At 41.6% G+C, this 26,452-nt stretch overlaps 2 protein-coding genes across 3 annotated transcripts in view; both read right to left on the bottom strand.

Annotated features, from left to right (window-relative positions):
* LOC120025307 (DENN domain-containing protein 2B-like) overlaps window positions 1-18,839 on the bottom strand; it is an 86,933-nt gene extending 68,094 nt beyond the window's left edge. Inside the window, exon 1 of one of the 2 annotated variants that reach the window (XM_038969802.1) lies at window positions 18,738-18,839. The gene's annotated coding sequence lies outside the window, so the exon portion shown is untranslated. Of the gene's footprint in view, window positions 1-12,088; window positions 12,222-18,737 lie in introns of those variants that run through there. The other variant, XM_038969801.1, reaches the window with a different exon arrangement.
* A 608-nt stretch (window positions 18,840-19,447) lies between these two features.
* Window positions 19,448-25,544, bottom strand: tmem9b (TMEM9 domain family, member B). The gene is made up of 5 exons (XM_038969803.1): window positions 25,290-25,544; window positions 24,853-24,944; window positions 24,372-24,480; window positions 21,115-21,246; window positions 19,448-20,847 (listed from the first exon to the last, which is right to left on the bottom strand). The coding sequence occupies exons 1-5, from the start codon at window positions 25,368-25,370 to the stop codon at window positions 20,692-20,694; spliced, it is 570 nt and encodes a 189-aa protein (XP_038825731.1). The 5' UTR covers window positions 25,371-25,544; the 3' UTR covers window positions 19,448-20,691.
* Window positions 25,545-26,452: the final 908 nt, after the last annotated feature.

The following is a 26,452-nucleotide window of genomic DNA, read 5'->3' as shown; positions in this document are numbered from 1 at the left end:
TCTCAGCTAATCTTAATGGTTCTATCAAAACAAATGTAGAGTACCCCAGGATTCTTTACAGGCCTGGGTATCAATTTTGGAAGTACTTCAGATCAGTACAGTTTCCAAATATGAGGCTTACTGCCTTTACCTACATTGAGTGTACAACACATTAGTAAAACCTGCTCTTTCCATGACATAGACTGACCAGGTGAATCCAAGTGAAAGTTATGATCACTTATTGATGTCACCTGTTCATCCACTTCAATCAGTGTAGATGAAGGGGGGGAGACAGGTTAAAGAAGGAATTTAAAGCCTTAAGACAATGTAAACTCAGCAAAAAAAGGACCCTGTCTTTCAAAGATAATTCGTAAAAATCCAAATAACTTCACAGATCTTCATTGTAAAGGGTTTAAACACTGTTTCCCATGCTTGTTCAATGAAACATAAACAATTAATGAACATGCACCTGTGGAACGGTCGTTAAGACACTAACAGCTTACAGATGGTAGGCAATTAAGGTCACAGTTATGATAACTTAGGACACTAAAGAGGCCTTTCTACTGACTCTGAAAAACACAAAAATAAAAATGTCCAGTGTCCCTGTTCATCTGCGTGAACGTGCCTTAGGCATGCTGCAAGGAGGCATGAGGACTGCAGATGTGGCCAGGGCAATGTCCGTACTGTGAGACGCCTAAGACAGTGCTACAGGGAGACAGGACAGACAGCTGATTGTCCTTGCAGTGGCAGACCATGTGTAACAACACCTGCACAGGATTGGTACATCTGAACATCACACCTGCGGGACAGGTACAGGATGGCAACAACAACTGCCCGAGTTACACCAGGAACGCACAATCCCTCCATCAGTGCTCAGAATGTCCGCAATAGGCTGAGAGAGGCTGGACTGAGGGCTTGTAGGCCTGTTGGGCAGGTCTTCACCAGACATCACCGACAACAACGTCACCTATGGGCACACCCACCGTTGCTGGACCAGACGGGATTGGCAAAAAGTACTCTTCACTGACGAGTCACGGTTTTGTCTCACCAGGGGTGATGGTCATATTCGCGTTTATTGTCGAAGGAATGAGCGTTACACCGAGGCCTGTACTCTTGAGAGGGATCGATTTGGAGGTGGAGGCTCCTTCATGGTTTGGGGCGGGGTGTCAAAGCATCATCGGACTGAGCTTGTTGTCATTGCAGGCAATCTCAATCTCAACGCTGTGCATTACAGGGAGGACATCCTCCTCCCTCATGTGATACCCTTCCTGCAGGCTCATCCTGACATGACCCTCCAACATGACAATGCCACCAGCCATACTGCTCATTCTGTGCGTGATTTCCTGCAAGACAGGAATGTCAGTGTTCTGCCTTGGCCAGTGAAGAGCCCGGATCTCAATCCCATTGAGCGCGTCTGGGACCTGTTGGATCGGAGGGTGAGGGCTAGGACCATTCCCCCCAGAAATGTCCGGGAACTTGCATGTGCCTTGGTGGAAGAGTGGGGTAACATCTCACAGCAAGAACTGGCAAATCTGGTGCAGTCCATGAGGAGGAGATGCACTGCAGTACTTAATGCAGCTGGTGGCCACACCAGATACTGACTGTTACTTTTGATTTTGACCCCCCCCCCCTTTGTTCAGGGACACATTATTCCATTTCTGTTAGTCACATGTCTGTGGAACTTATTAAGTTTATGTCTCAGTTGTTGAATCTTGTTATGTTCATACAAATATTTACACATGTTAAATTTGCTGAAAATAAACGCAGTGAGGACGTTTCTTTTTTTTTGCTGAGTTTATATGTGTGCCATTCAGAGGGTGAATGGGCAGGACAAAAGATTGAAGTGACCTTGAACGGGGTATGGTAGTAGGTGGTTTGAGTGTGTCAAGAACTGCAACGCAGCTGGGTTTTTAACGTTCAATCGTTTCAGGTGTGTATCAAGAATGGTCCACCACCCAAAGGACATCCAGCCAACTTGACACAACAGTGGGAAGATTTTGATTCAAAACGGGCCAGCATTCCTGTGGAACACAGTATCAAGAATGGTCCACCACCCAAAGGACATCCAGCCAACTTGACACAACAGTGGGAAGATTTTGATTCAAAACGGGCCAGCATTCCTGTGGAACACTTTCAACACCTTGTAGAGTCCATGCCCCGGTGAATTGAGGTGGTTCTTAGGGCATAAAGGAGTGCAAGTCAATATTAGGAAGGTTTTCCTAATGTTTTGTACACTCAGTGTATATGGAACACTTTGTAATGACAAGGAAATGGCAGTGATTGTTAAATAAATGCCCTTTAACAGGCTACTTGTGCAATGCAAGAAAAGTAGGCAGGTTTCAGCGTGTAATTACAAAGAAGCCAAGTTGAGGGCAACAAGTGAATTGGTGATTCATAGGAAATTAAATGCACAAATTAGCATTTTTTTTAAATTACCTTTATTGAGCTAGGCAAGTCAGTTAAGCACAAATTCTTATTAACAATAATGGCCTAGGAACAGTGGGCTAAATGCCTTGTTCAGGGGCAGAACGACAGATTTTTACCTTGTCAGCTCGAGGATTCGATCTAGCAACCTTTCGGTTACTGGCCCAACACTAACCACGAGGCTACCTGTCGCCCAAATGCCTACTTAATATTTTGTTACTTCAGTTTTGAGTGTTGTGTCTCAACTTTCACTGTAGCAATGTCTCTGCATCTTTCTCATACTCTATGTGCAATCAGCCAATATTTACCATGTGGCACCCGTGACTACACGGCCAATATTTACCATGTGGCACCCGTGACTACACGGCCAATATTTACCATGTGGCACCCGTGACTACACGGCCAATATTTACCATGTGGCACCCGTGGCTACACGGCCAATATTTACCATGTGGCACCCGTGGCTACACGGCCAATATTTACCATGTGGCACCCGTGGCTACACGGCCAATTTTTACCATGTGGCACCCGTGGCTACACTCAGAAAAAAAGGTGCTATCTAGAACCCAATTTTTTTTTTCGGCTGTCCCCATAAGAGAACCCTTTTAATTACACTTTATGAAGAACCCTTTTCCCAGAGGTTTCTACATGGAATCCAAAAGAGTTCTACCTGGAACCAAAAAGAGTTATCCTATGGGGACAGCCAAAGAACACTTTTGGAACTCTTTTCTAAAAGTGTAGTGATATAGGTTATATGCACAACCTACTTCACAACAATGGAGAGATTTGGGTCAGAGAAGTCCAAGATGGAGCTTTGGGGAGAAAACAGCAAGGCGTTAACCAGCTGACTTCCTGAGACTGATACCATCTCTTCACATTAAAAAACAAACTATAGGCCTCCCGTTTCGATCCCAGGCTGTGTCACAACTGGCCGTTTCCGGGAGCCCCATAGGGTGGTGCACAGTTGGCCCAGCGTCGTCCGGGTTAGGAGAGGGTTTGGCCGGGGGGGCTTTACTTGGCTCATCGCGCTCTAGCGATTCCTTGTGGTGGGCCAGGCACCTGCAGGCTGACTTCATTCGTCAGTTGAACGGTGCTTCTGGATTAAGTGGGCGGGTGTTAAGGAGTGCGGTTTGGCGGGTCATGTTTCTTTGGACGCATGACTCGACCTTCGCCTCTCCCGAGCACGTTGGGGAGTTGCAGTGATGAGACAAGATTGTAATTGGATATCACGAAATTGGGGATAAAAACAGGGTAAAATACGTACAGTTTCTCTCCTGGGATGTCAAAGCAGCAGCAAACTGTCAAACCATGTTCAGTAAAAGATGGTCATGGTTCGTGTCTAGGGCTAGAGTACGGCAATGTCTTAAATGGCACCCTATTCCATATATAGTGCACTACTTTTGAAAAGAGGGCAAGAGTCCTGTGAAAACATTTTCTATGATCTCTTATTAATTACTTTAGGCCCAACCTTTGGCACTTTGTCTTTCCTTGTTATTATCACAATGTTATGGTCACTACAGAAAATGGAATCTGATATTGCTTTGGAGCAAAGCTCTGCAGCATTAGTAAAGATATGATCAATACAAGTGGATGTCACAGATCCAACACTTTTGGTATGCACTCTAGCTGGTTGAGTGATAACCTGGGTCATATTACAGGCATTAGTCACAGTTAGAAGCTTCCTCTTGAGAGGATTGCTAGATGCTAACCAGTCAATGTTCAGGTCACCCAAAAAAATAGACCTCTCTGTTAACATCACACACATTATCAAGCATTGCACACATATTATCAAAATACTGACTGCTGGCACTTGGTATATGAGATTTAAGAACACTGCATACTAAACTTATATTTTCAGTAATTTATAAATGTCAAGAAAGAGATGCTCAGATCAGACCCGTGGTTTAGTGGAGGGTAAACACAAGTAAACACACTTTATTTTAGCTTGACAGTTTACCCACCTTTTGCAGAAAAATGCATTGAAAGTAGGCGTTACTTTTTTCATAGACCGGCGATCAGAGTTTATCCACCTATTTTCACACCACTGCATCACTTGGTGTGATGTCAGCTTTGTTTGACCCACAAGGGTTAACTACATATGCAGGAATGCACCTACCTGTCAGATATTTACATGTAATTTGAGTATTGATTTAACATTCAGCGAACGTTATGAACAAGACACAGCCTGGAATTATGACAAAAGGGTGCTAACAACTGTCCTTTCAACAGGCTGTCTGTCCTCCCACCTCTGCATTCTAGTCGAGTCATGCTGCATTTACATGGTCTAAATCCCAAATAGCACCCTATTCCCTACATAGTGCACTACTTTTGACCAGAGCCTTATGGGTCCTGGTCTAACGTAGTTCACTATAGGAAATAGGGTGCCATATGGGGAATGACAGCAGGCAGATTTACACCCACTCTGCCCCACCCAGGGGTCCACAGACAACCAGAAGTGAACTGCAGGTTAACCCTGACCCTGCATGATTGAGGCTCATACATAATACATACAGTATTCTGTTGAACTACAGGACACAAGGTGGAAAAACAGATGGATGGATGGAAAACACTCCACATCAAAGGAGATTAGTTCCTCGTCTTACCTACATTTGGGATGCGCACTGGATAAGCACTGACTGAGCAACTGGTTGAGCAAGTAATGTTGTTCCACAGTAGTTACAAGGAATACAAAGAACTATCCTGTGATATGATCTCTCTGAATCATGAGTAAAAAAAAATGTAAATGGCCTATCAACAACCATGTTCAAGGTATATGTTTATTCTCGCCAGGTTCCTCAGAGCCAGTTACAGTTAGAATTTTTTTTGCCTTCTGTCTGGGGATCTAAGACATTTACTCTTTCCCTAACTGTCTACATGACTTACAGTATCTGCCATCCAAACCACTAACTCATACCTGTCCTGTTGTGTCGTAGCCATACCATATTCTACAGCAAAAGGCATATCCATTATGGGGGGAAATCATGAGGCTAGATAATATCGGTTACTACATGTCCAGTTTCTATGTCCTTACTATACCATTAGATCACAAACTATGCTTGCTTGTTGAGGAGGCAAGTCTGTGTGTGTTCCTGAGACAGTTCGGGGTGGAACGGAAAAGCTCTTTGTTTTCAACATGTCCTTGAGTGGGCAAACTCATGGTTAAAAAGTAAGCCCTTTATCGGGTGACCGAAACACACAAATACTATACAAAGCTACTCCCGCTAGTTTGTGTGTATGTGCGCGCATGAGGGTGTGTGTGCGTGTGACGTGCATGGGCTGTGGAATGTTTCATCTCATAGTGAAGCCATTAGGTCCATGGCCTTGTCAGCCTTGACAGGTCAACAGGCCCACAGGCCAGCCCATCACATAGAGGAATGTGCTAATATTTGTCCTGTCCATCAGGCCTGGTATTTAACACATTAGACTATGTTTTAAAGGGTGGATGAACAGGAAAGGGGCGGGAGCTCGGAGCACCTGGCTTCAATGATAAGAGCTTCTTTATCATCCAATAAAGATTCTCAGACACTCAACTATGCATCTTTGCTCATCAACACCTGGCAGTTACATACCGAATATGAGATGTCAATGTGATTTGGTGAACACAGCACTTTTCATGGTTTGGGCTGTGATGATAACAGTAAGTTGTTATTTAGTGTTTGTCATCACAATGGATGAACTTAAATGAACCTCCGGAGGAGTAGCCTTGGCTTGGTGTAATTTCCATCCAGCACCACCACGTCTCTGGTGGAAATCAAGTAATAACAACAGACACAATGGCTTCCAGAAATAGAAGCATTGTTCTAATTTTGTTCTCCAGTCTGCTACGGCACCTCTGTCTCGGCCTCTCTGGCAGACATGTCCTCCCGACAGATCAGCATACTCCAAGGTTTTCAAACTACTGTTGAGCTGAGCTCACTTACAGCCAAGAGCCAGCCAGCCAGGAGAGTAAAACCTCTGAAAACTCTTTCCAGACGTCACAACTCACCAGAGGACATGAGGAGTGTATGGGCCCATGTATCCACAGGCATTCTTTTTCGTCTTCAAAAGACCATTTCATTTTTCTCCCGTGCGTTCTCAGCGAGGAAAGAGGTTTTGGGACTGCTGTTGGAAATCCGACATCAGATGTGAGTCTGGAGGTTGAATTACTGGGTAAATACCATGGTAGAGGGGAAGGAGGAGCCACTCCAGACACTCAGCCCCTAGCATAACATCATATGGTCCTCATAAACCTTTTACATGGAGGAGACGCATTGGAACTGTTCATGTGGTGTATGTACATACAGCCTGTCGTCATGGACCAAGCATGTGTTTAGGTTGAGGAGAACGACTATGACTAACAACTCCGTTAACATGAAAGCATTATAAAAGGCCTTCCACCTGGATGAGAACTCCGTTCCTAATTAACAGTCCATACAAATCTCCTCTCTGCCTCGTTCTAACACATAGGCCGCAAGAGGCTGGCTTTTGTCTCCTTTTGACTTTCAGTGCCAGATTTTCGAAAGAATGGTCCAGTGGACATCTTTTCGTCGAGTGGGCGGCTGTTTGCTGAGCACTGTCGGGCCCCTTAAATATCAATCACACAGAGCTCCATTCACCTCTTTAAGGGCAGGGGCACCCCAGGTTGACACTGTTCATGGCAGCTGCACACTCCCTACACAATAACCACAAGTCCCTGCCACCGTAGCTCTCTGACTCAATGCGCCAGATGGAACCAATTCTTTCAGTCTTTTTCATTCCTCTTTTCTCTCCATCTTTTAGCTGTTTACAGTTCCCTTTTATCTTCAAGGCAATACTAATGACAGATATGCCCTTTTTGGAAAGCTGGGGGAAAGTGTTCTGGACAACCTGGATATGAGCATGCACAGCTGTCGGAGCTGGCATGTGGAAAACAGGCTTATGTCCATTTGAGCTGCTGCAGGGACCTGGGATGTAGGATATATGTCACTGGGCTGACTTCTGACACACAGGCTTTAAAAACGGTTTGGGATAGGGGGCAGCATTTTCACGTTCGGATGAAAAGCGTGCCCAGAGTAAACTTCCTGCTACTCTGGCCCAGAAGCTAATATATGCATATTATTAGTAGTATTGGATAAAAAAAACACTCTGAAGTTTCTAAACCTGTTTGAATGACGTCTGTTAGTATAACAGAACTCATATGGCAGGCGAAAACCTGAGAAAAATCCAACCAGGAAGTGGGAAGTCTGAGGTTTGTAGTTTTTCAACTCATTGCCTATCGAATATACAGTGTCTATGGGGTCATATTGCACTTCCTAACGTTTCCACTAGATGTCAACAGTCTTTAGAACCTTGTTTGAGGCTTCTACTGTGAAGTGGGGGCGAATGAGAGCTGAATCAACCAGAGGGCTGCCAGAGTACCATGAGCTGATCACGCGCACACACGTGAGAGCGACCTGCGTTCCATTGCAATTCCACAGAGAAAGGAATTCTCCGGTTGGAACATTATTGAAGATTTATGTTAAAAAGATCCTAAAGATTGATTATATACATCGTTTGACATCTTTCTACGAACTGTAATATAACTTTTTGAACTTTTCATCTGAACTTTCGCCTGGACATGCCCGCGCCTCGTGAGTTTGGATTGTGAACTGAACGTGCTAACAAAAGGAGGTATTTGGACATAAATGATGGACTTTATCGAAGAAATAAAACATTTATTGTGGAACTGGGATTCCTGGGAGTGCATTCTGATGAAGATCATCAAAGGTAAGTGAATATTTATAACGCTATTTCTGACTTCTGTTGACTCCACAATATCTGCATTGCTTGTTTTTGTCTGAGCGCCGTACTCAGATTATTGCATGGTTTTCTTTTTCCGTAAAGCTTTTTTGAAATCTGACACAGCGGTTGCATTAAGGAGAAGTATATCTATAATTCTGTGCATAATACTTGTATCAAAGTTTATTATGAGTATTTCTGTAAATTGATGTGGCTCTCTGAAAATTCGAGGCACAACATTACTGACCATAAAGCGCCAATGTAAACTGAGATTTTTGGATATAAATATGAATTTTATCGAACAAAACATACATGTATTGTGTAACATGAAGTCCTATGAGCGTCATCTGATGAAGATCATCAAAGGTTAGTGATTAATTTTATCTCTATTTCTGCTTTTTGTGACTCCTCTCTTTGGCTGGAAAATGGTTGTGTGTGTTTTTGTGACTAGGCTCTGGCCTAACATAATCATATGGTGTGCTTTCGCTGTAAAGTGTTTTTGAAATCAGACATGATGGGTAGATTAACAAGATGTTAAACTTTAATTTGGTGTATTGCACTTGTGAATGTATAAAAGTTACATATTTCTAAAAAATATTTTTGAATTTCGCACGCTGCCTTTTCAGCGGAATGTTGTCGAGGGGTTCCCATAAGAAGTTTAACTTCCAATGAAAGAAGGAAAGGAGGACAAGACATTTTGTGTCCCTCCACTGCCTTATGACTCACTCTTCTCACTTACTCTGATATGGAAGAGGGTTAATTTATGGATCATGAATCTGAGGGATGAGAGGTGATCTGACTGAACCCTTATGACTGCCTACACTCTGAGGCCAGCTTATTAATAAGTACACCACCCCATTCACAAAAATAGTTCACTCCTACTGACAGTGAGTCATTTGGCCATGGCTTGCTATATAAAGCAGGCAGACAGGCATTGAGGCATTCAGTTACTGATCGATTGAGCGTTAGAATGGGCAAAATGAATGACCTAAGCAACTTTGTGCGTGGTATGATCGTTGGTGCCAGGTGCGTCGGCTCCAGTATCTCAGAAATGGCCAGCCTCCTGGGCTTTTCACACACTACAGTGTCTAGGGTTTACCGAGAATTGTGAGACCAACCAAAAACATCCAGTCAGCGGCAATCCTGTGGGCGATAACAACTTGCTGATGAGAGGTCGAATGGGAATGGCAAGAATCGTGTATGCTAACAGGCACACTACAAACAGGTAAATAACGGCGCAGTACAACAGTGGTGTGCAGAACGGCATCTCGGAATGAACAACTCGTCAGTCCTTGTCATGGATGGGCTATTGCAGCAGACGACCACACCAGGTTCCACTCCTATCAACTAAAAACAAGAAGAAGCTGCTCCAGTGGGCGCGCGATCACCAACGCTGGACAATTAATGAGTGGAAAAACATTGCCATGTCCGACGAACCCCGATTCCTGTTGTGTCATGCTGATGGCAGAGTCAGGATTTGGCGTAAGCAGCATGAGTCCATGGCCCCATCCTGCCTGGTCTCAACAGTACAGGCAGGTGGTGGTGGTGTAATGGTATGGGGAATGTTTTCCTGGCACACGTTAGGTCCCTTGATACCAATTGAGCAACATTTCCATGCCCTGAAGAATTCAGGCTGTTCTGGAGGCAAAGGGGGTCCGACCCAGTACTAGATACCTAATAAACTTGCCACTGAGTGTATATCCTATGTAAAAGATAGGATAGATGGATTGCAGAAATGTTTAAGACGAGCTATCAAAGGAGAATCAGAGGAAATACATCTGAATATCATTCATTTTAAGGCACCTTTGCATGATCAAAACATGAAGATATAATGTATAGTAAAGCAAATGGTATGTAATGTAATCCAGGGTGAAATAGTGACTACATGTCAAGCCTCCCAGCACTTACTTCTGGTCACAGGCAGTTTAACTTACCAATAGCCTTTACATGGCAAGTGAGCCTGAAATAATGCCATGCCCAAACCATTTTGAATATGCCTTGGACAGGTTTAAGAATGTTTATGAAAGGTTGTGCAAACACTCAGTATTTGTAATGCCAAACTCCAAAAAGAGAATGGGATCGGTGATATTTGAAAAGGATAGCATTCCCCATCTGCTTGAACAGAGGGAGTAGATTGCACTACACCCAAAAGTAAATCAAAGGTCTCTGTCATTCAAAACAAAAACAAGAAGTAACAGGAAGTGACGGCCTACCGTACAGGATCTTAGTTACAAAGGCTGGGTGGTGAGCAGAAAGGATAACACAGAATACCTGTGAATCAGTGTCAATACTAGGCATTTTTTATAGTACTACTGATATTAATTACTGCATTGTTGGAAAAGAGCTTGCAAGAAAAGGCTCTTTCACTGTAAGTTACGAGCTAAGCTTAGCTTACATGACTACCTAGGATCCATACACTGGTTGAACTACCACGCTTCCATTCCAAAACCATAGATGGCCCTATGTTTTGCCATCTTTATTCCTGCTATGGGCCTAAAATGCAAATGGCTAAGATGAAATGGAGTAGAAAAGGGAGGACCGGGAGGAAAATGCGGCACATTGAAGGCACTGCATAAAAGTGATGCACCATTAACCTTTAACAAGGCTAAATAAAAATAACTGACATACCTTCTGACACTTGTGGGGCAGACTTGTGGCTGGATTATCCACTGCTAAATGTATAGCCTAGACCCAGTCAAATTATGGTTTAACTGTGACATCCAATACAGTCATTCTCTGTGGGCTATATTCCACTCAGATCCTGTTCACAGTCTATCACATGTTTTCCCCATGAATCTTAAACCACTGAGGGAACAACACAGATCTACAACACATCATCAAGGTTGGCAAGCTGACATTGAATTCCAACAGCTTCAACAGGATAGTGATCATTATATGGCTTATAGGCTAATAGTATGCCCAGTATGCCATTTAGATGCCAGTAAATACAATTGTGAAAAGGCACCCTAAAGCTGTGTGGCTCCACTAGACATTGGGTTTCTATTATGTGTGATGTGTGGACACTGGGCATAGCAGCATACATATAGCCTACCAGTCTTACCCAATAACTGGGTGTGTGTATAATATCATACACATTGTCTGATAATGCCAGCCTAAAAAGCATCTGGTGACATCCCACCCTCGCCCCTGTTATGCAAGCCCTGGCCAGAGAACAGAGGGGCCTCCCAATCTTGCTGCTGACAATCCAGTCCAGTGAGAAGGAAAGGTCATTGTTAGATAAGCACAATAGACAGTCTGTTCGGGAAAAGTTCAAGAAAATAGCTTGCAGCTGCAGCGTCTGCCTAGTCGCAGTGATAGTGATAGCAGGAGGTACCCCTGGGGAAAAACTTCATCTAACAGAGAGATGCCCCTCAGAGAGAAAAAATATAATCCACATTAGAGGACAAACTAGGCTATGATTATGGCTATTCTCACTCAACAGCATTTGTAAATCTGAGTCAGATACAATCTCAGAACGTTTGTAGCTAAATTATCCGTAGCTCTCAAGAACCCAAGGAGGCCCAAGGGAGTTTACAGTTGACCCTCTTTTGAATTGAATAAATTATCTCGTGCTCCACAATGTAAATTTTAGTTTGGCAAAATGTATTTAGCCTCAACTCACTCAGTCCAATTTAATTGAAATGTTTTGACATTCACATTATCTACTTGAAAGAGCTCAGAACAAGGATAGCGTTACATCTGTTATGTTACCAAATACGGTAAAAAAAAAAAAAAAAAAGTTTTAATCCATTCGGCAAAATATTTATTGTAGGCTATACTTTAGGTTTGCCAATTGATACAATCGCATATAACCACGAGATAGATTTGCGCTTCCCGAACTCTGTCTGAACGGCATTCGGATACTTTTGTTGCAACTAGCTATATCCTCGTTAACCCATTATAAACTATCCCCAATAATGTAAAAACTTCAAATGGCGACCGGCTTTACCTCAGAGTAGCGCCTCATTTCCACAGCCATTTCCCCCCCCAAAAATGCCAGCAAATATCAATCCCGTTAGATAAATTGTAGCAAAAAAATAAAACGTTTCGTTTTGCCGGATAGCTGCAGCTTTCCCACTGAACTGAGAGTCATGTCTTTCCAACCAAATCCCTCCCTCCTTGAGACCTCTGGAGAGGCGAGGGCTGGACTAGTTTCCATGGAGATGGGGTGTTTGCCCCCCACTTCAATGGATCTGGCCCCTTTCCATTCTCTCTATCCCACACACAAGCTTGCAGCAGTTCTTTGTCTATTAAACAGTATATTTCATAGGAATGACCAAGAGAGACAGATAGGCTCTGGAATTATCCTCAGGACATCATTATCATGTTGTCCACATTCCATTTGGATCTTTTTGACACTCTTCCTAGCCTTCTAACAGCATATAAAGAGAGTGCACAAGACAACACGAGAGTGCTCTCAAATACACACATGCCAGAGGGGTAAGAAAGTCTTGGAGTTGGAAACTAAAGTCAACAAGTGACTATTACAACATATCAAGTGGACAGCATGATGAGCCAGTACAGTATATTCCCACGTTTGGAGAGAGAGATTTATTCATCAACAACAGCTACGAGAGAACCCTATGTTTAGTTCTGGAATGAATAACTACTCAACTCAGCGTGGATATTCTCTCAGGGAAAGGAAAGGAAATATTTAGAGAAGATTTCTGTGTAATTGTATGGTTTTGGTGTATCCAACTATTTATAACACAAACTAGCAAAATCACAATGTAACAAGAACATAATCAATAGGCCTACACACGTTTCAACTGCAGAATGATACTCAGAGATGGAGAATGAATCCGCTATTCGTCCAGGAGATAAGATGTCAAAACATATCTCAGAAGATAAAGTCAAGGTTGAACCTTTAAAGGCCTGTGTCAATTAGTGAAATCGTGTAATTATGAACAGCCTCAAGGGCTTGATGATGAGGCTAAAGAGGGAAGGGTTTGTCAAAGACATAATTTCAGGTCAAACTGAATGACGAAGCTAATGATTTGGAAGACAGATGCCATGATTAGTTCCAACAGTCATACATATCTTTAAAATTAGGAGTAAAGACTGTTATCAATTAACATAATACTTAATGAAAAACAAGTTAACAAAATACTTATTTTACAAAACTATTAACAAGATCCATTAAATGTTTTTTTGACATTATATGTAATTATACTAGGACATTATACTTGTTGGAGACATATCCCAAAGTAATAATTCAGATATTCAAAACAGTTACCAGAATCCATGTGCATATTAGCAGATGTGATTCCTTGTTGTTGGACTGCAGTGTGGATCCTGTCGCTCTCTGGTTAGTTTTATATAAGAGGGCTCTAGATAGGCTTAAACCTCATGCTCTGCTCTCCCAACATTAAACAACACTGCAGTCTGAGTCCAGACTAAACAATACCCAAGGGGGAGGATGCCTGCTAGGAAGATCACCATACTCAAAGTTGTGTCTGTTTTTCACTTTCTTAAGTGTAGGTTCCCTCCAAGCAAAACAGCCTTTTTTAACAATCATTGTTATAATTGTTCAGAGATTTTCGTTCTTTGTCATCAAAGAAAAATATGGTCCGTAAACAATATGCGCCCTACCTTTACGCTACTGATTTCTGGAACATTTTCGATGTACTTTAAGAAAAACATGAAAAAACACAAACAAGCCACATGAATTCAAAGTATTGGAAACATGCATGAGTTAACACACGAGTCCACTCAACCTTACTCTGGTTAAGGGAACAGCTATTGGGCCACAGCAGAATTTGAAAAAGAACTGAGCATTTCTATCCAAAACAACTGGCACAAAGTCGACAATCAAGAATCAATGTCCCCTTTCACAGGAAAGGATGCAGAAGATTGAAAAGGGTAATTATAAAGCCTGTCTTTCATATCTACTCTATAATGTAATGCCTAATCATCACAAACAAATGTCAGTTTACAGCTTACCCATAAATCAATTCTCTCATCAATCCCTAAGAGCATCAGCAGTAGAAACATAGATGGGGGAGAGATCAAATCTAAAGCCATTCCACTGGGCACAGACATCAGTTCAATATCTAGTTTTGATTTCCATTTGTTTGAGTTGTCAACTAATGTGAATTCAGTGTGAAATCAACAAAAAATGTCACCATGTCATTGGATTTAGGTTCAAAGTTGGGTGAAAAATAGATGAAATTCCCTTACACGGATAACTTTTTTCAAATCCAAATTTTGTTGAAATGATGTGGAAACAACGTTGATTCAAAATGTGGAGTCGATCTACCTGTCGATCTACCATGAATAGAATCCACACCACAGTTCTACCAAGTCTCCACCTACAGTATGTATCATATATTTTACTCAAACTGTGCACTATTTCATACCGACCCCCCCCCCCCCCCCCCCCCCTTTCATCCTTTCATTCTACTGACTGAGGAATGGAGGAAGTCGTAAGATGCAGACATCCGACTCATGTCCCATAACATGTCTCCAGAAAGTCCACAGCTTTGTCAGTATGTCGTTGTACTCTAAGATCTAACTATACTGAACAAAAATATAAACGCAACATGCAACAATTTCAACGATTTTACTGAGTTACAGTTCATATAAGGAAATCAGTCAATTGAAATACCTTCATTAGGCCCTAATCTATGGATTTCACATGACTGTGAAACAAATATGCATCTGTTGTCTACAAATATGCATCTACAAATGTATATCTACAAATATGCATCTGTTGGTCACAGATACCTTTAAAAAAAAAATGGGCCTCGGGATCTCGTCACGGTATCTCTGTGCATTCAAATTGCCATCGATAAAATGCAATTGTGTTCGTTGTTCGTAGCTTATGCCTGCCCATACCATAACCCCACCGCCACCATGGGGCACTCTGTTCACAACGTTGACATCAGCAAACCGCTCACCCACACGACGCCATACACGTGGTCTGCGGTTGTGAGGCCAGTTAGATGTAATGCCAAATTCTCTTAAACAACGTTGAAGGTGGCTTATGATAAAGAAATGAACATTCAATTATTTGGCAACAGCTCTTGTGGACATTCCTGCAGTCAGCATGCCAATTTCACTCTCCCTCAAAACTTGAGACATCTGTAGCATTGTGTTGTGTGACAAAACTGCACATTTTTCAGTGGCCTTTTATTGGCCCCAGCACAAGGTGCACTTGTGTAATGATCATGCTGTTTAATCAGCTTCTTGATATGCCACACCTGTCAGGTGGATGGATTATCTTGGCAAAAGGAGAAAGGCTCACTAACAGGGATTTAACAAATTTGTGCACAAAATTGGAGAGAAATAAGCTTTTTGTGTGTATGGAACATTTCTGGGATCTTTTATTTCAGCTCATGAAACATGGGACCAACAAGTTACATGTTGTGTTTATATTTTTGTTCAGTGTAGTTGTCTCTCGGACATGTCAAAGCTCATAAAGTATAAAGAGTACTGAGTGGACTCTGACAGCTTTGTGCTTCAGATTTGCAGAGGTACTAGTGCTGTTTCATACTGGGAAAGGCTGGCTCCAGTAGCATGGATGCACAACGAAGAACAACTTCCTGGAATCCACTGTGGTGTCGAGAAGTCTTGTCTTCAGGGTTTCTTCTGTGCAATGTAAGCAATACATTACGCTGCTTCTCTGTGAGTGTAACATTAGAAAATTAAATACAGTACAAACCTAAATAAGCACTACTTAAACATTCATAGAGAAATCACCTCCACAACCATGACAGAGAGACTGTTATTGTTTGTATAGGGCTACTTGCACAAGAGAATACAACCTTTTTCAATGCTCGGTCTCAGGAATTTGTCCACAGTTTTGATGGCATAAATCTGTTTTAAAATCATCTCCCTGAGGTCTACAACTCTCCACCTTTTACCACCTGCTAAAGCCATTCAGGCAAAGGGAAAAAACATACGACCAGGCCAGTGTTTTTTGGACCCGTTACAGGTCCAATGTACCTTGCGTAGGATCCATCGGTCATGTTCAGTGAATCCACAAAAGCCTCAGAAATTTGACAGTAACCCTCTCCAGTACACTGTTGAGCTTTCACCACACCCTTACAACAAAATATTCCTGTGAGAGCCTCTCCTCCGGCATCTGGAGATTTTAAATAGCCACGGGCCAGTGGGTCAAGGGAGTTATGGAAATGAGGATGGGCCAGTCGCATATGAAAGCCTCCAAGCAGCCAAACAGCATAAGGTCTGATTGAATCGCAAGTCTAAACTGCTTCTGTTTTAACATAAAGATGTTTTTTTAGGAACAACATATTCAATTTCAAGACAGGTCATGAGGCACCCTTTAAACTCCAGCAGTCGAGTCCTCTCATGTTGATGTCTATCCAATACTACTGCCCTAAGGCTACAGAGGCAACAAGACTCACCCTATAAATACTTCCTCTCCCCCTACAGTATCAATTTGCATCAAAATAAGCTTCAGGGCCTGTAGACTTTTCAGTGGTTCATCTAGTATCATAATGTAATCGTATCCATCTTCTTTTATCCCTTAGCATCATTGGGCAAAAATATGATTCAATCTCATTCTGTTGCTGAGAAATTTCTCAAAATGGACAAAAATCTGAACTTTTTGTTAACACAAGGAATGCTACTAGAGGCATGTAAGCTATTCGGTGTGTGTGATTGTTTGATTATGCATACTTGTAATAGGTGCTACAGCCTCAGGCACCACTATGACCCCTTTTGACTGTTCTCTTCATATGGAGTCCATTTGGAATCTGTGACCCATGGAGAACGCTGTTACCAAAGGCTGCCATGAGACTTTTAATAGATCTGCCACTGCTGTCCCCATGTACAAATAATACACATCTCCACAGATCTAAAGTCACTACCACACATGGGATTTATTTTTTATTTCTAATAAACACCCACCTATGTTTTGCAGCACTGTTGGGATTAGGGAAACACTTCAGGACATGATCATGTGACGTATTTGTTATCAGGGAGGAAATTGGCAGCCTCCAGTCACATTAGCCTTCATCCTGATTAGTTCAATGTGTTAATGGTATTATAGCTGTCAGCCTCACATACTGAAAGCAGAGGAATGTCCTGCACATTGTCTTAATTCTTGCTCCAGATGCTTTCTTAAAGGCCCAGTGCAGTCAAAATGTTGTTGAATCTGTGTTTTGTATCATATTGTATAACAGCTGATCAAACTAATACTGCAAAAGTGTGAAAACATTTGATCAGTGTCAGTGTTATTTGGTTGAAAACACAATCTACACAGGACCTTCTAATCAGCCTGTTTGCATTTGCATGGGCGAAAGTTTCGGCTTGCCTGGTGTCATCACCAGGCGGTAAATTGCTAAATAGACAAATAACAAAGAGAGTTCCAAACCTCTCTGCTAGTTTTCAGTTTTCCCCTCCCAACTCAGACCACTCCCAGACAGTCCAAGCAAAATTCTAGCTTGATAATTTTTTTGCAAAAAAATATTTTTGCCCATTTTAATGGAAATCTATTACAGTAAGGGACTTAATTGTTACTCAGAAATTATTTGATATTGATATAAAACGGTTCCATTGGGCCTTTAAGAATTACAGGATAAACACATGCATGGAAGTAGTTATTCTCCCTTGTGCCCCTCCCTAACCACAGTATTTACTCAAGAGATGTCTAATAATTCATATTCTAACAATCGGAAATCATTGTACTGTTATAGACAGGAATAAATCATACCAAACAGCCCATCATCAATTTCAAGCAGAGAGTAACTGCTCAGCAAGGACCTACCTATACACTCTATTATCTTGCATTTCAGTGGCATTGAAAGGTATTTCCAGACAGCAGACATAATGTTAGTCTGACCATGGTCAGGCAGACCTTGGGAAGGTTCTGACTGAAGCTTCTCCTGCAGGGATGCAGCCTCTATGAGCCTTGAAACGATTCTTACAGTCTGACACTGAAGAGGGGATTGAGGAGACAGACCCTCTCCGTCTGTCATTAACCAAAGAGGGACAGATAAGAGCCTGGACCTTAAAACACAGGATGGGTCCTATTAAAGGGAAGTACCTTGGAGTAATGTTTTGCATGGACATGCAATAATTCAGATTGAAAGAGTAGTTCTAATACTTTTACTTTCGTCTAGAAGCCTGCATTCCCCCACGCATGAAGCTAAATTTTTAAGTAATACTTCAATAAAAGCATACGGTAAAGAAAAAAACTAAATTCACCCAAATCCTCCCATATTGACTGATATTCAAATGGTAAGAATGATACAAAAGATTCATATATTATTATTTCAGTTAAGATGCCAGATTGGGTATTTAGGGTAGTTCCTATAAAAGGCCTAAGGCGCCCCCTAGTTTCTGTTCACAGTACAACACTTGCTTTTGAGGTTACTGTATTGAATAAAACAATTTTGGGGAAACTATTGTTGTTCGTAGGTTATTCTATCAACCCAGCAATTCACTCTCATAAAAAATCTCAATCTTTTTGTGGCAATTATTTATGATTTTCTGCATTATTGTCCACGCAAGTTTCATAAAACAGAAAATGCAAGAATCAGTTTCATAAAACAGTTAATGCATTATATTAAGTTAAAACTACAACATATGGGTTTACTTTATGAACAAATTAAAAGGAAAATTCTCCTTACCTTATCCTTTATGAACTTATTGGAGTATTTTTCAACAATCCATTCTTTGACAACGCAAATGTAGCTCTCTAGCAGTATCCTTAAATCTGAATTTTCTGCGCGGAGCGTAGCATACTTTTTTTCTGGATAACGGACTGCAATGCATACAAAAAAAATAAAAAGGGAGAGAACAGGAAACGATGACGGCAGCTCTGCAAAAGTAATTGAAAAATGAATAAATTATCACTATTGTCTTGTATATCAACATATTGTCATTAGAGATCAATTTTATTTGCAAACTTATCCTGTAATTTTACTTCGTGTTCTATTGTTCAATGGTGAACTTGCGAAATAGACCGATTACTTTCGTTCAGATTTAGTTTCCTCTGGGTTATATTATGAATGATGGATTTTTAATGCATTCATATAATTTAAATCCATTGGTTATTAAAATGTCTCATCCGTTGTTGCATTGCTGTTTATCGCCCTATGCATAGCAACGCCTTGTACTAAAATGATAATATTGATAGAACTCCGAAGGTATAGTATACCTACCATTTTGTGCGCATGTTTTGAGCGCCTATCAATGTTGGCATTAGTGCAATATGTTTTTGTGTGCTTATCAATGCGATCATCAATTTAGGCTTATGTATTTTACCCTTTATGTTGAAGTACGACTCCTGGAGGATGGTCCAGGAATTTGACATTGTCTGCAGTAAACAAAATCATTATGAATATTACAGAAATGTATTTCAAATTTGAAGTTATCACAGACCAGATTTAACACTTTCGTTAGGTCACCCAACAGTAGCATTTTCTACCCACTTGACAACCACCCTGCTATCCCAAATGATCATTGTTTTTACATCAGTGTAAAAGACAGATGGTGGTATCAATACTGTCTAACAGATATTAAAGTTATTTAAAGTTTGAATAAAGGAGGATCTCATTAATGTGAGTCATGTCAAATTAATCTAAATGTAGAGGAGTAGAAGCCGAAAACAAAACAGGCAAGGTGCAGAGATGGTGTACATCTACTCTAGACAGTGACAGCTGAGGGCTCTGACTCCAGTAACACACATATATTCAAAGGAGAGGACTAATGTTTACATTAAATGTACCATCAGATGATAGGTTAACAGTCAAAATGTCTCCCAAATGCTACATTATACTTAGACTTACAGGAGAACATGATACAGGAATGTTGACACCACAGTCAGCACACAATGAAATACATACATCTGTACATCAACTGTTGTTTAGGGTAAAAGGTTGTAAATAAGTTTATACATCACTTCTTAAAAAACATGCTTTTTGACAAGAGACTGATGTTACAAATTTTTACTGTTTCCAACTCATTCCCATCTTCTGTAGTTTAGGTAGCAGTTGTTACATTTATTGTAGACGTTTTCATTAGCTTGAGTGATTCATTTTGGCATGGTATTTTTTTGTTTTATTTACTCTACCCTCAAATGTCTCACCTAATTTCATTGGTGACATGGCGAGCATTTACTGTTATCAGAAGCTGCCAACATTACTGTAAAAGAGTGCATACGGTCACACATCGTTTATACTTTATCAGAAGCCAAAGATTATCATCAGCTTGTGCAAAATGGCACGCATTATCCATTTTTGGGGGGGCTACAAACTGTAACATCTAACTTTCTATTAGTATAATTAAATCAGAAAGTATACAAAGTCATACAGACACTGGCATTATCTTAAGTCAAAGGTCTCAAATGCAACACCCCAATTCAACCTACTGATGTAGAGACCCTTTATGATCACCTCCTGAATACATAGAGCTATATGATCACATTTCCTGAAATACAGGTCCAGTTGAGGAACAAAACACCAATAAGGATGAAGCTCAGAAGTCCGGGAAAGAATCAGACAAAAAAAAAAAAAAAAATGGCCACACAGTCACAGTAATATTTTTTGCTTCACCCAGGGTTTTTGTTTCCTGGGGATGGGTTTAGCTGAGCACCACATGGCGGTCAAACACAGACTTCCTCTGTTCCTGGACCTGCCTCCGCCAGCGCTGCTGAGCGTGCTCCACTTTGTTCAGCATGTTGGGACGAGAGGTCGAACGAGACAATACGTTGTGGGCGTTGGCGAAAGGCTGCTGGTCCTGAACCCAAGAGACAGATGTTACAGTGAAATTGTGACAAGCTAGAGTTGACCTTTTTCAGAAACATTTCCAAACACAATTCTCTATGAGATATTCATCAAATCAATTTACAGCATGAGACAAATCTGAAAACATCACCACATACATTTCCCCAACAAGTCACACAATACGAGAGCCACAATCAAACAACAAACATGTCATGGCTACAACAACTGCTTTGACTTAAAGGCCACCACTATAGTTGGGATGGGCAACATGAACACATACCCCGACATCATCATCATTCTGGAGCTGTGAGTGTCCAAAGAGCCTCCTCTTCAGCATGGGCTCCAGCAGGGTCAGGTACACCATGTAGAGGAAAAGCAGGCCCAGGATGGACAGGTAGATTATGATAGTCACCTGGAACACAGTGGACACAAATCAAATCAAAATGTTATTTGTCACATGTGCCAAATACAACAGGTAGAGCTTACCATGAAATGCTTACTTACAAGCCCTTATCCAACAATGCAGTTCAAGAAAGAGTTAATAAAATATTTACAAAATAAAATCAATCAAAAAGTAACATGTACATAACAATAACAAAGCTATATACAGGGGGTACCGGTACCGAGTCAATGTGCAGGGGGGACAGGTTAGTCGAGGTCATTTGTAAAGTGGCTATGCATAGATAATAAACAGTGAGTAGCAGCAGTGTAAAAACAAAGGGTTGGGTCAATGTAAATAGTCCGGGTGGCCATTTGATTAGTTGATCAGCAGTCAAACTCATTAGGCCTTGGCTGCCTGCAAACGCTCCCTAAAACACTTCTGCGAGCAGGCCTTTCTAATCGACCTGGCCCAGGTATCCTGGAAGGATATTGACCTCATCCTGTCAGTCGAGGATGCCTGGTCGTTCTTTAAAAGTAATTTCCTCACCATCTTAAATAAGCATGCCCCTTTCAAAAAAATGTAGAACTAAGAACAGATATAGCCCTTGGTTCACTCCAGACCTGACTGCCCTTGACCAGCACAAAAACATCCTGTGGCGGAATAGTCCCCGCGATATGCAACTCTTCAGGGAAGTCAGGAACCAATACACACAGTCAGTCAGGAAAGCAAAGACTAGCTTTTTCAAACAGAAATTTGCATCCTGTAGCTCTAACTCCAAAAAGTTTTGGGACACTGTAAAGTCCATGGAGAACAAGAGCACCTCCTCCCAGCTGCCCACTGCACTGAGGCTAGGCGATACGGTCAACACCGATAAATCCATGATAATCGAAAATTTCAATAAGCATTTCTCTACGGCTGGCCATGCTTTCCTCCTGGCTACCCCAACCCCAACCCCGGCCAACAGCTCCGCACCCCTCGCAGCTACTTGCCCGAGCCTCCTCAGCTTCTCCTTCACCCAAATCCAGATCGCAGATGTTCTGAAAGAGCTAAACCTGGACCCGTACAAATCAGCTGGGCTAGACAATCTGACCCTCTCTTTCTAAAATTATCCGCCGCCATTGTTGCAACCCCTATTACCAGTCTATCCACCTCTCCTTCATTTCGTCCGAGATCCCTAAAGATTGGAAAGCTGCCGTGGTCATCCCCCTCTGCAAAGGGGGTGACACACTAGACCCAAACTGTTACAGACCTATATCCATCCTGCCCTGCCTTTCTAAAGTCTTTGAAAGCCAAGTTAATACAGATCACTGACCATTTCGAATCCCACCGTACCTTCTCCGCTGTGCAATCCGGTTTCCGAGCTGGTCACGGGTACTAAACGATATCATAACCGCCATCGATAAAATACAGTACTGTGCAGCCAAGGCTTTCGACTCTGTCAATCACCATATTCTTATCGGCAGACTCAATAGCCTTGGTTTCTCAAATGACTGCCTCGCCTAGTTCACCAACTACTTCGCAGATAGTCTCTATGGGGGTACCACAGGGTTCAATTCTCGGGCCGACTCTTTTCTCTCTATATATCAACGATGTCGCTCTTGCTGCGGGTGATTCCCTGATCATCCTCTACGCAGACAACACCATTCTGTATACATCTGGCCCTTTGGACACTGTGTTAACTAACCTCCAAACAGCTTCAATGCCATACAACACTCCTTCCGTGGCTTCCAACTGCTCTTAAAAGCTAGCAAAACCAAATGCAAGCTTTTCAACCAGTCGCTGCCCGCACCCGCCCGCCCGACTAGCATCACTACTCTGGACGGTTCTAACTTAGAATACGTGGACAACTACAAATACCTAGGTGTCTGGCTAGACTGTAAACTCTCCTTCCAGACTCATATCAAACATCTCCAATCCCAAAATCAAATCTAGAATCGTCTTTCTATTTCGCAACAAAGCCTATTTCACTCACGCCGCCAAACTTACCCTAGTAAAACTGACTATCCTACCGATCCTCGACTTCGGCGATGTCATCTACAAAATAGCTTCCAATACTCTACTCAGCAAATTGGATGCAGTCTATCAGTGCCATCCGTTTTGTTACCAAAGCGCCTTATACCACCCACCACTGCGACCTGTATGCTCCAGTCGGCTGGCCCTCGCTACATATTCGTTGCCAGACCCACCGGCTCCAGGTCATCTACAAGTCTATGCTAGGTAAAGCTCTGCCTTATCTCAGCTCACTGGTCACGATAACACCCACCCTTAGCACACACTCCAGCAGGTATGTCTCACTTATCATCCCCAAAGCCAACACCTCCTTCGCCTTCCCTTCCAGTTCTCTGCTGCCAGTGACTGGAACGAATTGCAAAAATCGCTGAAGCTGGAGACTTACTTTTCCCTCACTAACTTTAAACATCAGCTATCTGAGCAGCTAACCGATCGCTGCAGCTGTACATAGGCCAACTGTAAATAGCCCACCCAATCTACCTACCTCATCCCCATACTGTTTCTATTTACTTTGGTGCTCTTTTGCACACCAGTATCACTACTTACACACCATCATCTGCTCATATATCACTCCAGTGTTAATCTGCTAAATTGTAATTACTTTGCTACTATGGCCTATTTATTGCCATACCTCCTCATGCCATTTGCACACACTGTATATAGACTTTCTGTTTTTTCTATTGTGTTGACTGTACGCTTGTTTATTCCATGTAACTCTGTGTTGTTGTTTCTGTCGCACTGCTTTGCTTTATCTTGGCCAGGTCGCAGTTGTAAATGAGAACTTGTTCTCAACTAGCCTACCAGGTTAAATAAAGGTGAAATAAAAACAAATTGACTCCATTTCAGCTCCATAATAATAGACAGAGTTGACTGGTTAGTAGCAGAGCATATGCGCCGATGCTATCCCACTTGGGCACACCGTTGCGTGATATCCCATCGCCGAAATCGTAAAGTCCCCTGTGTTTCAGGAACATTGAATAAAATTATATTTGAAACTACTTTGCCTGTTGTCCTTCTGCCGTTGGGAATTTAAGCAAAAATGTTCACATGAAAGTATGAAGAATCATCTCCTCTCTGCTTTACCACATGGCAGGATAGCAACGGCACATGTGCGGCTAGCTGGTCGGTAGATTTCCCAGACTTACCTTGATAGTTCCAGAACTCCTCTCCTCATATTTGCATTCACAACGCAGACAGTACGCCTCCACATCCTTTCCATCAACTGGCATTGGCTCCACAACATGAAGGCAGTTACTGAAAACAAATATACAATTACATCAAAATATGTCTTTGAAAGCACAGTGAGGTTGAAGTCTGTAACAGTTCTCCAAATATGATTTGAGATCATTCATATGACAGTGTAAAATTACAGTTAGCCTAATCCATCAGACAACCCATACACTCACCACACCTCAGACAGTGGTCATGTTCCACTGCATGCATCAACCAAATGGTTGCATGCCACATCATGGACTGTCATCGATTGACAGATTGTTATAACATATGGTATGGTTAGCTGATAGGTAAAACACCTATCCAGATGTTGTACGATCTGGCAACGTCTAAGCAGTGGAACACGACCAGTATGTAATCATCTGTAAATGACATCATGACAACACAACATACCAATCCTTTAGAGATACATTTTGTTTGTAGATCTGTCCATCGATGTCTCTGTACGGTGGGCAGGTACATTTACACCGGATATCCTCTGAATTCTATGGGAAAAGTTGGGGAAACGGTCAGGCTGTGATATCAGAGAACATTTTATGCCATAAAATGGTGATATAACTAGCTACCTGTCTTCTAAAATAATCTTACACAGCCAGTAGAACAATCACATTTACTGTAACTTTACTGAGCAGGTTACCAGCTTGCTAGTTAACTAACTTTGTCCTTCCTTGTGACGACAATCAATGGCTTACTAGCCTGATCCATATTTGGCTAGCTAGCTAACTACAGCAACTAGCCAGCTGACTCAACAACTAGCATTAAACAATGTCAATATAAATAGCTTTTATTTATTTAAAGCAAAGAACAGTCATGTGAACAACAGAGCCTACTTTAGCATCCGTCGTCTGTGTTGACATCAATAGCAAACCAACAAGAAGAGCGAGCAGCTTGAAGGCAACGCTCGACATCATATTTATATGTTGAAGTCCCAGAGTACAAGCTACTAAGAAACTAGAGAAGCGATATCCTGAAATCAGATACACGTTTTTTTTTTAACTGACAACAATCATTCTGCTAGCATCAAACATTTCTTTCGACTGATCAGCTGACAAATGCCTGACATCTCTTCCTGTGCGCGTAAATAGCATTCCCCGGGTAAACAGCTGTCGGAACAAAACATATAGCAATGATGGCCTTTCTGTGAGGGTCCTTGCTATCCGGCATCCGTGGGGCGTGCATACCCCCTTAGATTTTTTCATAGTTTATAAAATCTCCTAAACCTGTGTTTACAGCCAGGCCTTATTTTTTAGCGTTTATCATAAAACCATACGACGAACCATGGCGGAGTTAGTGCCTACAAAAAGACGCCATTACTATTTATCTTTATAAAGTTGAAATTTAAAAGGTTAAGGCACAGATAGAACAATGAGACAGATATTTCACCGGATGTATACATGTGATGAGATGGATTTTGGCCGACAATCTGCACATTTTCTCATCGATTATACATGTTATCTCAATACAGTTTTATGTTCCCAAACTACAAATATGTTATGCAGACTTTACCCATTGCCAAAGTTGTAAGAAAACGTATCGTGTAAGAGTGCAAAGGCGAATTGAGTTATTGCACACGCGCACTTGTGTTCCCTAACGAAAATATGCAGAGGCCAACAGGATCTCCCTAGGTGACAGCGTGGCAGGCAATATTTTTGTTTAATTCAAGAGCAAAAACAATTAGAACTAACTGAACACAATAACTCATGTTATAGAGCCTATATAAAAAACGACATAATTAATGTATTATTTTGATTTGGACAATGTTGTTGCTTATATTGAAAATAGCATATCAGAAAGCAAAAGAAGTAAAGCAAAAGCACAATATTATGTTTATTTGCTTTATTTACAACATGTTATATGTACAAACATAAAAATATAGACATACATTTATTTGCTAAGTCATAAGTGAATAGAGCAATTCTATTTTACAAACCTCTCATTCCATATCTGGAATGTATAATCTCACTTGATCCCCCTCATATTGCTCTACATTTCT

This window comes from Salvelinus namaycush, chromosome 30, assembly GCF_016432855.1.
Source record: "Salvelinus namaycush isolate Seneca chromosome 30, SaNama_1.0, whole genome shotgun sequence".
NCBI classification, from domain to species: domain Eukaryota; kingdom Metazoa; phylum Chordata; class Actinopteri; order Salmoniformes; family Salmonidae; genus Salvelinus; species Salvelinus namaycush.
The sequence above is the reverse complement of the archived record's forward strand: the minus strand, read 5'-3'. Positions and strand labels throughout refer to the sequence as shown.